The sequence below is a fragment of the Diachasma alloeum genome, unplaced genomic scaffold (assembly GCF_001412515.2).
Source record: "Diachasma alloeum isolate Michigan unplaced genomic scaffold, Dall2.0 Dall_scaffold_00209, whole genome shotgun sequence".
NCBI lineage: Eukaryota > Metazoa > Arthropoda > Insecta > Hymenoptera > Braconidae > Diachasma > Diachasma alloeum.
The window spans coordinates 531779-543167 of record NW_021680374.1 but is presented as its reverse complement, the minus strand read 5'-3'; the positions used below and the strand labels follow the sequence as shown (position 1 = coordinate 543167).

The 11389-nt window shown below is 37.8% G+C and overlaps 2 protein-coding genes across 2 annotated transcripts in view; both read left to right on the top strand.

Annotated features, from left to right (window-relative positions):
• Positions 1–1825: 1825 nt before the first annotated feature.
• Positions 1826–4339, top strand: LOC107036419 (CDK-activating kinase assembly factor MAT1). Its single transcript, XM_015254369.1, has 4 exons — positions 1826–2055; positions 2153–2237; positions 2662–2854; positions 3406–4339. Exons 3-4 carry the CDS (start codon positions 2728–2730, stop codon positions 4239–4241), a joined length of 963 nt encoding a protein of 320 aa, XP_015109855.1. The 5' UTR covers positions 1826–2055; positions 2153–2237; positions 2662–2727; the 3' UTR covers positions 4242–4339.
• Positions 4340–8828: 4489 nt separating this feature from the next.
• LOC107036370 (protein Wnt-4) overlaps positions 8829–11389 on the top strand; it is a 61122-nt gene continuing 58561 nt past the window's right edge. The window contains exon 1 of the mRNA XM_015254310.2: positions 8829–9491. Coding sequence (XP_015109796.1) covers positions 9412–9491 — 80 coding nt within the window. The 5' untranslated portion in view covers positions 8829–9411. The remainder of the gene's footprint in view (positions 9492–11389) is intronic.

The following is an 11389-nucleotide window of genomic DNA, read 5'->3' as shown; positions in this document are numbered from 1 at the left end:
GGAAAAACGCAATTCTGAGCCGTCCATCTGCCTACAGGGGACCCAAATTTCCTCAGGAATCGAATGCGATAGGTTTCAAGGCTCTATCTCTTATAGTTTCCGAGATAATCGCGAAAAACGAGCTCGCCAAAAAAAATTAATTTAATTCGCCTTATATAGGGTATAGGAGGTGGAAAAACGCAATTCTGAGCCGTCCATCTGCCTTTAGGGAACCCAAATTTCCTCAGGAATCGAATGCAATAGGTTTCAAGGCTCTATCTCTTATAGTTTCCGAGATAATCGCGAAAAACGAAATCGCCAAAAAAAATTAATTTAATTTATCTTGTATAGGGTGTAGGAAGTGGAAAAACGCAATTCTGAGCCGTCCATCTGCCTATAGGGAACCCAAATTTCCTCAGGAATCGAATGGAATAGGTTTTAAGGCTCTATCTCTCATAGTTTCCGAGATAATCGCGAAAAACGAAATTGCCAAAAAAAATTAATTTAATTCATCTTGTATAGGGTGTAGGAAGTGGAAAAACGCAATTCTGAGCCGTCCATCTGCCTATACGGAACCCAAATTTCCTCAGGAATCGAATGGAATAGGTTTTAAGGCTCTATCTCTCATAGTTTCCGAGATAATCGCGAAAAACGAAAGTGCCAAAAAAAATTAATTTAATTCATCTTGTATAGGGTGTAGGAAGTGGAAAAACGCAATTCTGAGCCGTCCATCTGCCTAAAGGGAACCCAAATTTCCTCAGGAATCGAATGGAATAGGTTTCAAGGTTCTATCTCTCATAGTTTCCGAGATAATCGCGAAAAACGATGCTAAAGTATTTTAATGATGAACACTCCAGGAGATCCTCTGTTTTTGTTTTTGAACTGATAGTAGATAACCTCATAACCAGAGGTATTTCATTATTGTGAATAAAATATCCACTCTCAAACAATAAAAGTCATAGTTTTGTATTCTACAAGCGATTTGCAATCGATTGAAAAAAAAGAAGTGGAAAATTTTTTTATTTCCAAATTTGTCGGCTAGATTCATGCATGATCTTGATTAAATAATTAAAAAAGATCCATTGTCTCTTAAACGTTAAAACGGTATGTACAACGACCTGCTAACCAATTACAAACGATTCTATAGGGTCATTTGTTTGAAAATAGTTTTTTGTCGGCTAATAAGATACTGCTCTCAGCGGCATGTTCTCCGCGTCCTAACGCCGAAAAACAGCGTCGCCAAAACGTGTGGTTTCTTTCGTAGAGAATACGGCGTATGCGGCGTAGAACGTATTTCTTCGTACAAGTAGTCACGACATCAGAGAAATGATCCAATATTTTCTCCTAAAAAAGTAAATAATCCTCACAATTCAGCATAACTAGATCTTCCACTCGCAACTCGATCAAACCCAGAATAATCACGAGTGAAAATACAACATAATTTCCATTTATTTATTTCTCTATTTTGCAAGAAAAAACTAGAGTCATAAAATAATTTGACTACTTCATACGTTTTTGATGGCATGAATATTATTTAACAATTTTTCTCGCTGTTTAAAATTGCTAAATCAGTAGTAAAAAATACGGAACAACGAGAAACAAATAGAGAATTTATGTTTTGGTGGGTGGAATAGTTTTAAACATTGTTTACAGGATTTTTGTTCCTGGAAGAACTAAATCATTATGATTCTATCGAGAATCGCCGCTAACGCCGAAAATAGGAGATTTCAAGAGAAGATCACAGGAGAACAGGAGTTCGGAGGATCGAGCCAAGTATTCGACAGACACCTCTTTGCGTTCCCTGTTCTCCTGATCGAATTCTTCAAAATACCGTCTGAATAAGCGTGTCTCTACACGAGACATTCGGTACGTGTACGGCGTACTCTGCTGCCCGGTGGATGTTTTTTTTAAGGTTCTTCTTTTCGACGTGATTTATTGGTATTCAGTGTTTCAGTTAATTACATTGTATTGAATAATCTCTGAGATGTTTGAGGCCTCAGAAAAAATTTGAGTTTTGTTGAATTAGTGAGATCTAGTGACGAAAAAGAAGAGAAGAGAAATAAGTTGGAGGAAGAGGTTAGGTTCATTAATATTTTTCCATGATTTTTAATTAATTGTTTCACTTTTTGGGAGGTTTTGGAGGAGAATGTTAATTCAAGCTTTTTTTTCTCAGAGAGGGGAATGTTCGCGAGATTTTCGATGTACTGGAGAGACTGCGAAATAAATTATGAATTGTGGAAAATGGAGATAAAGGCTGAGTAAGTGTTTTTCTGGAGCATTTCAAGTGATTTTGAATCATAAAGTTGATTATTGGTTTTAAGGATGTACTACACCCTTTCGGCCAAAATTCACGTTTTTTTTTTTTCATTTTTCTGACAAATTAGGGGAGGGTAGGGTAAAATGGACACTTTAGACTTTTTTAAAATTATTCATAACTCAGAAACAAATGTAACAGTCGAGTTCAGTTTAGGCTCATCACAAAGAGAAAGAATTGTTCTTTGTATTGAAAAAAAAATATATTAAATTTCATCAACATTTCAACCCGTCACTAATATTTTAAAAAAAGTCAAAAGTGTCCATTTTACTAATCAAGTTATTTAAAATTTTTTCGGAAATCCATACGAATTAACTTTTGGATTGAATTGTCTTGGGACATACCTTAACGGAATTTGGTATTTGCAGGTGGCCCAGAGGATAATTTCAGAGGAATAGGAGTTTTTAAGAGTAGAAAACTAGTAAAATTGAAAGATGGAGTTGGACCAGGCCTGTCCTCGTTGTAAAACAACGAAATATAGGAATCCCTCGTTGAAGTTGATGGTGAATGTCTGTGGACACAGCCTCTGTGAGAGCTGTGTGGATCTTCTCTTTTTGAAAGGTAAGAATAAGGCTGGAGTATGATCGAACACCTCAAATTTTCTGGAGGGCCTGGACTGTTTTTGGCATTTTAAGCGTTTACGGGCAAACGAACAATGAAAAAAAAATTTTTTGGGCTAATTATCCGTTTTCAAATCTATATAATCGATCTTCAACGTATGAAAAGGCTCACTCCATTAACCCACGACTTTTAAAAGTCACACTAGTCTCCCCTTAACAGATAGGATTTTTTATACAAAAATTGAATTTCATAATGTTTATTGTAAATTCAGCTTGCTTTAGATTTTTCTATAACTATTGCTCAAATGAATGAAACTATTCATATACTATTTCAAAGGCCATTTTTTGTTATAGAACGTGAAAATCAGGAGAATTAGAATTTAGAATTAGAATTTTTGATTCACCAAAAGATGTCATGCAACAATCCAATTTAATTCACCCATCCAGGCACAACATTACTTACTATTTCCATATCAATTTTATAGCTAATAATTACAATTACAACTAAAAACTTCGTCCCAATTTTCATCCTTCCAAATTATTCAATTCTAGGTTCAGGATCATGTCCAGAATGCCTGATCCCCCTTCGCCGTGGCAACTTCCGGGTGCAGATGTTCGAGGACTCAATGGTAGAAAAGGAAGTAGACATTCGCAAAAGAATCCTCCGAGACTTCAACAAAAAGGAAGACGACTTCGCCACCCCGCGCGACTACAACGACTACCTCGAAGAAATCGAAACCCTGATCTACAACCTCTCCAACAACATCGACACGATAGAGACCAACAAGCGAATAGATCAATACAAACGTGACAACCGCGAGCAGATCCTCAGGAACAAAAACAAAATGGGAAGAACAGAGTCAGAGCTCCAAGAGTTGCTGGAGCTCCAGAAGCAACGAGAGGAGGAGAGGAGATTAGAACTAGCTCGAGAAGAGTTGGAAATAAAAAAGAAAAAGCTGAGAGATAAAGAGGCCTTGATTGACGAGCTCATGTTTTCCGAGGGGAACGCGAAGAGTATTGTTGAGACCTTCCAGTCCTCCATTCAAGCCTCAAAAGAAAAATCAAAAACCCCTCCGGCCCCTAGAGTAACTCAATTCAGCACTGGAATCAAATTCGGTCAGTCTGCAGGCCAGAACTTCCTTCCAGTCCCCAAGGACGATGGGCCCCTCTACAGCTACACCCCCCTTGCGATGGAGATCGATGGTCCAACGGCCCCAACACTCAGAGAAATCACTTCTCATGGGTACATCAACCACGTCAGGGCTGAGACATCTACTGAACGGGCTGGAGGCTTCAAAGCCACCATCGCCTGTCTACGCGCCCTCCAGGAAGCCATGGCTGGGCTCTACCACAATCCTTCACAGAGGAATGAACCTATGTCGTTGTGACAGTTAATTTATTGTATTTAATTGATTAATTATCTCTGTATCATAATTTTTGTACTTTTCAATCTGTTAGAGACGAGGTATATTTTTTGTGGATGAAATTGTTATCGTATGAGAATAAAATCTTTCCATGGTATTGGTACTTAGTTGATGGTTAATGGAATTTGTGGGAGGAGGGAGAGGGGTGGGAGGCAGGTGAGACAAAAAAAATCGTCAGAGGGAAAAATTGGAATTTCCGGTACAGTTTCTGGAGATTTTCATCAAGTGATAGTTCCATTAAAATTATAAGGTAGTTCGTCATTGAACATTTACAGTTTGCTGAAAAAACAGGATGGCAACTATTTTTTGGTTCCATATGTATACCCTCTCGGGTTTTTACATTTTGTTCCCTTCCCTATCTGCGTTACCATGGGCCGACTTACTTTATCCCCAACTGCACCCCATTCGGGATTGGACTGCCAGGGAAACCATGGAAAACCTCAGTCGTGCAGCCGGCCGATAATGCAGGAATTCCACTGCGTCCTTTGGTCACACTGACTCAATGGGCACAGTGGTTCTCTACATTCGTGTCTAGCGACTCTAGTCCCTAGATTTTAACAAACTATTTTTTTTTGGCATAAGTAAGACTTGAACTGTACTATTTTTCTCTCAGTGTAGAGACTTCCATTCATCAACCTCGGTTAATTATTCGTCAATTTAATTGAAAAAATGCTTGAATGACAGGGTTAGTACTCCCGATTTTTCTTTGACTATTAGATGCTTTAATTTTCCATACACTGCATTATTGATAAATCATCAATTTGCAAATAAATCCCATGAGAGCCCGTGTATTAGAAAAATCTGCTTATTTCGTATTGTCATAAAGCAATTGCGACGAATTTTCCTTAATGCTAAGAAATATCTGTTTCGCATGTTCTACTATCAACGAGAAGAACAACAAATTTTTCTCGCAATTGCAACAAAAATCTAATTTCAATACATTAACGAACAGCTGTAGCTACTCTTTCATTACAATTTCTGCATCTTTCATTCTGTTGGAAACGAGATTTTTTTGAGAAGGGACTTTTCATCGTAAGAGGATAAAGTCTTCTCATGAAAATGTAATTTAGTCATTGATTTATGGGATCTCTTATCGGTCGTGATAATCGATTGATTCTAGGTGTTTCAGGGATTAGGGCAGGAGTGGAAGGTCATGGGCGATGGGAAATGAGGGGAAGGGGGAGTGAAAGGGCGGAATTGATAAATACATAAAGTATGACCTGAATGATCCCAGTTTTATGGTTTCGATTTTTTAGAGGTTTTCACGGAATAGATAACATTACGATAGCACATTGGACCATCTTCGTTTTTTGATGTTTTTATTATATTTGATGAGTAAATAGAGCCCTTGGGGCCCAGCGGAGTGGAAAGAGGTTTGGAGTCATGAAATGGCTTCAGTCTCGATCAGATATTTATCTTAAAAGAATATGCCGACTTTCAATGGCATTTCAATTCGGTTTTGATCCCAATCTCGAGATTGAATTTGATTTGATTGAATTCGGAGTGTGAATCAATTATTCGGTTTCTTAACCCTCGATCACTCGCACAATGGGCGCGACGCCATCTGTTTTCGTTTTTTAAATATTTTGGCATGTTTCTCGACGCTTAAAAATTCTGAAAAAATTAGAGTTCCTAACTCAATCCTTTTATTAACCATTGAGTGGTCGCGCTGTGGGGAAATCGCAGCAGTTTTTCGATTATTCTTCGTCCATGAAAACTCCGTAACTGAAAAATGTATGAAAATTTGTATTCCTACTCTCAACTAAACCGAACGCATTGACAATTTTTTTGGTCTATATTCGTATCAATCAATTATCAAGATCTCTGCAAAAAATTTCCGTGAAATTGAATTATAGAATTATCCGTCCACTATTCTTATTTGATATCCCCATTTCATTTCCCTTGAATGTAAAAATAAACAATTATTAAGAATTAACAATTCAAATAAACAATTTTGTCCAACTTTTTTTTCTTACACCAATTGTAAAATACACAATTGTTGCGAATCATCTACCATGCGACTAACAGCGTTCGGTGAAGAGCTGCGACTACTCAAGGGTTAAGCGTTGGCGTCGTCGGTTTTTCTCTCAAAAAATTTGTTGAAGCTAAAAAAAAATGAAACGTCGAACAAACAGAAAAGCGGCGCGGCTCGTTGCGAGTTAGTCCGTGTCGACCGGTCGAGCGACAGTGTTGCTACATTCACTGCCACACATTAATTCATCAATTATTTTCTTTCCCCATATTATTAGAGAAATCGAATAGATTCCCACAGAAAAAAATGTAAAAATTAACAGCGAAAATGAGGGAAATGTCAAGTGAATGATCATTTTAACAAATTAAATGAATGCAAATGATTGATGATTCAAAGCTAATGCAAAAGTTAATTATATAACTGCAAATGTGATTAAAACTGATTATGTAATGATGAATATTCATACGTCCTGGCGTTTACCTCCTTATAAATGCATTGGTGCATGCATCCATCAGACACTACAAACTGCAAAGCCATTTCACAATCGACATCTGAAGTACTTCATACCGAAAACCCACGTTGTTGCTGCAAATGTGCCGGTATCCTCGCAGCCGTTTCTTTTCATTGAAAAGTATTAGAAGGCCAAATGGAGTGGGAAAAATCTGGGCATGCCTGATTAGACACGGTGAATGAGTCCGCCGCGGAGGGGCGCATAAACAACAATGGCACCCACCCGAATACACTGTATACACAACTTTTCTTTGTCAAACATCTTCGTCTTCATTTTCTTTAATTTTTTACCTCTCATACAAACTCGAATATATGAGGACTCCGTTTTTCGTTGCATCCATTTGAATTGGGGTTGAAGGTGGGCCATTTATTTTTTTCCTACCTTTTTCCTTGGGTAGATACACAAGGCACTTGGTGGCCCTAGATGTTTTATTCGAGAAGTGGCCGATCGAGTTTCTTTGGGAGAAAGAAAAATAGAGTTATGAATAAGTGACGGGGAATTTCATTTTAAAAAGTGATAACTCCTGGTTTCAGGTATTTTTGGATTCAAGATTTAAAACCGGCTTTTTCGTTTCCTTGAGAATGGAAGCATTGTTTTTGGTCGATTTTTCGATTTTCTGATTTTGATTGCAAATGGTTTAGAATGTTATGAAACGTGAAGGAATGATGTTTTTAGGATCATTTTTGTATGTATGTAGCCGACAACTTGGGTTTTTGGTCATTAATTTTTAGAAAATTCAACATAAATACGGTGAGAAGTCAGTAGATAAAAATCTGAAATTTTGGCTTATTGTAGCTATGATTGAGCTCAACTTTGGCGCGCTGTTTCAGTCCGAATGGTCCAGTAGTTGGTGAGATATAACAACTTTTTCAAATTTTGTATGTCAATTGACATCTGAACAACAATTAGAAGAGAAAAGGTATTATATTCATTGTGATGATAATTCAATTTTTTCAATTCAGTAGCGAAGTGGTAAAACGGTACAAGTCAATTTTGACTATTGACCAGTTTTCAATGAATATTTCGTAATCTAAGGGAGATAGCAAAATTTTGGTTATAACCTTTTTTGTAAAGCCGATTGAGAGTTACAACAACTGATATAACGAAAATTTCGCTATCTCCCTTAGGTTCGGAAATATTCCTCAAAAACTCAACTGGGAGATAAGTCGACTTAAACCGGTTTACCACTTCGCTACTGAATTAATTCATTAACTATGCAATTATCGTATGTAATACCACAAGAGTTTTAAAATTATCAGGGATCTCCCGACAGGTTCGTTTGTGTGCAGGGAACCTTGAGGGAAATATCTGATTAATTTAGAAGCTCGAGTGGTATTCGAAAGAAAATTTTTCCATCCAAATTTCAGTCATTGCACTATGAGACAAAATCCATCTGTCAGTTTCAATGAGGGGCTCACTCGACCAGAAAATGTTTTGTATTTCATATATATGTCAACATGAAAAATTAGCAGTCGAACTATCAAAAATTATCAGTTGAATACCGTGTTGAATACTGTATAAAATAACAGTCGAATAGTACAATACTATTGGCTGAAATGTGGATGGGCAGAATTATCTATAGAAAATTTCTTGACACATCTAAGTTTTTGCTTCCGAATGGAAACCTTTTTCTTGACCGATTTTTCGATTTTTTAATTTTGATTCCAAATGGTCCAGAGTGTTGTGAAACGTGAAGAAATGATGTTTTTAGGGTCATGTTTGTATGTATGTATCCGCCAACTTGCACACCAAAAACGAATGTCTGAATTTCATACATCTTTTGTAGACATTTTTCAGACACTAAAAAAATTCTGAAGAAAATGAAAATTTGTCTGAATTTCAAACATGAAGCGCGCGCATAGATTTTGTTTCCTCAAAAGGAAGAAAAAATCGTTTTGGAGTACCTCAACCCCCTTCCACGAGCGTAACCGACAGGTGACCCCTCGTCCTCCGCCAAACTCGTTGGTACCTCGATCCGATGACTGGAGTTGTCGTTGAACAGTCATCGTCATCATCCTCTCGCAGTCACCAGCAACAACCACGAGACCAGCCTCCCTCGCTCGTCCAATCGCCGCCCCCTGATTGGTGCTATTTGGCTCCGCCTTTTCCACCAAAGTAGAGAAGGCCTCGATGCCCTTTTCCTCGTGTCAAACCGCCACAGTACGTACGCGAACGTCGCAGTGGAATGGTCATTCCATCTGCACAATCTCCTTCACCTCGAATTCATTAAAAAAAACTCCACCAAAAGTCAGACGTGACAAAACAACGCGAAAATCAAAACAATAATTGCTCCAAAAATCTGTTGAAAAATAAAACCACCTCCAGTCTCAACAAAACAAGTTAATCAAAAAATTGTTCAAGTTCCAAGTGTTTAAAAATCAATCCATAAAAAATGTAAACAGTGACAACAACAAAGTGTTTTAAATCCCTCCAGGAGTACATAATTAAAATACCTAAACAAATAAAAATAAAAAAGCCCCACTGGATGTCGTGTGTGTAAAAGATGCATAGTTGAACCCCTCGTACGTCATCGGTAATTCTGCATACGGGGGTGACGAATTTCTCCCACAAGGTGTTTCTCTCCCACCGGCGTCAAGTGTTACCAGTTTAATAAACCTTACGACAAAACAACAAAAGCTAAACAAATAATCATGCAGTCAGTGACACCGAAACTCCTCGCTCTAATGATCCTCGTGATTGCGAGATACTACGGCGCAGAAGCTAATTGGTGGTAAGTGATCAACGTACTTCTACTCCGTTCCCATAATTCCAAACACTTCATTAATTAATGACTCCTAACGACTGATCCAGAGTAGATGAGGCGAAACTCGATAAAATCTCGAATATTTCCCGATCAAATGATGCGATTTGGATGATTTTGATTTCATTTTGAAGATTTCAAAAACACCTGAAAATGGCACCGAATTCGTTGCATTTCACTCAGCCCATTTTGCCCCATGTTTCTAAGAAATCAGTTGAATTGAGGAATTCAGGAAAAAGGAGCAGTTGTTCTGAAACTGAATAATTCTTTCTCTATTTTGATTTCTTATCTTGATGTGTTTCATGGTGATGCACTGAGAAAAATGAAGTTTTTGAGAAGTACGTTTTTAATTATATCACGAAACTCGTGGCTTCAAAATTTTCAATAGCAAAATATCTCGCACTAAGAAGAAAAAACTTTTGTCAAGAAATTTTGTGCTTGTCTTAATGACGAGGACGATTTCTTGATGACAAGAAAGCGATTTCTCACACCAAGTTGAATTGAATGAATCCATTTAATAGATTTTAGCCTCGATTCTAAAATATTTTAATGCAAAAACCACTTCAATTGATTTGAGAACTCGTTTTCTTTATGTGAACCAATTGTCCTCATTCAATCGTAAAATTTCTTGGTACAAGATTTTTTTTTCTGAGTATGGATATTATGCGCTTGGTAATTTTCGAGCCATGAATTTCTTGATACAAGTGAAAACGTATTTCTCAAAAAACAGTTGTCTGCTCGGTGTATCTCTACACTGTTAAGAATTTCTGACTGAATTTTCCGTGCCAAATTCCGGAAATTTTGATCGTGTTTCAATTCCACTGAGATTTCAGGAAATCGTGTCATTAAAAGTTCAGAATTCCGTGGAAAAATGAAACAACGGTAAATTTCCGTTCCATTTTTCCCTGAAAATGAATAGACAACCAGAAGATTCTGGTAAATAGATTCTTGAATTTTCAGAACAACGACACGGAATGTGATTTAGGGGGAAAAAAATCATGAACTTTCAGATTTCAAAAAATCTGAAAAATCAGTGCAATTTGACACTAAATATTCATATTAGATTGGAAATTCGAATAAATTAACGAACTCTCGTCTTTATGCCCCTTAAAATTCTGGAATCTTATTGAATTTTCACTGAAACCAGGATTTTTTTTCCCCTAAATCGCATTCAGTGTCACTGTCCTGAAAACTGGTAGTCAACTGTCCACGATTTTTTTTTTTCTAACAGTGTACACGGAAGCTAGAAACATCCGAAACAAAAGAAGTGCGGGGGTGGGGGGGAATATGCAAGAAATGCAGGAGAGCGGCACGCTCTCTCGAGCGGTCAAGCGATCGTTTGTGAAGATTTTATTACTGACAAACTGGTTCCCTTGGCCGATTAATCGACCCCCCGACTGTATAAGTGCACTTACACACTGACGAATTCGCATATGGTTGTAATGGGGGGTGAGGGGGGGAGGGGGGGTNATTCGCATATGGTTGTAATGGGGGGGGGGGGGGGGGGGGGGGGTTAGTTGGGTGAGGAGAAATAGGATAGTGAGATGGCGAGTCTATCTTTCTTTAGGCTTCCAGTGTTTATGTGGTACGAAAGGAGTTTTGCACCGGGGAGAGAGGCAAAGTGAGGATTCTTGATTTATGATGATTATTTTTGTTTCTCTTTCTGGTTTTGTTAGGGGGGAGGGGGGATTAAGATGAGGGTTGAGGCTAATTGCGGATGAATGCAGTGGGTTTACAGCAGGTGATCCATTTTCCAAATTGGTGGGTTTTGAGACGTCAGTGGTGGTGTAACGAGTCATCTTTCTTTCTTTATGGTGATTATGATGATTTCTGAGAGGTTTTTTTGGGGTTTTTTCATTGGGCGCGGG

What these genes read in the sequence shown, in the direction of transcription:
- LOC107036419 (XM_015254369.1), top strand. Translation starts at nt 2,728, where the DNA reads ATGGAGTTGGACCAGGCCTGTCCTCGTTGTAAAACAACGAAATATAGG. An exon ending in GGATCTTCTCTTTTTGAAAG is followed by an intron (nt 2,855 to 3,405) that starts GTAAGAATAAGG and finishes ATTCAATTCTAG; the next exon opens with GTTCAGGATCATGTCCAGAA.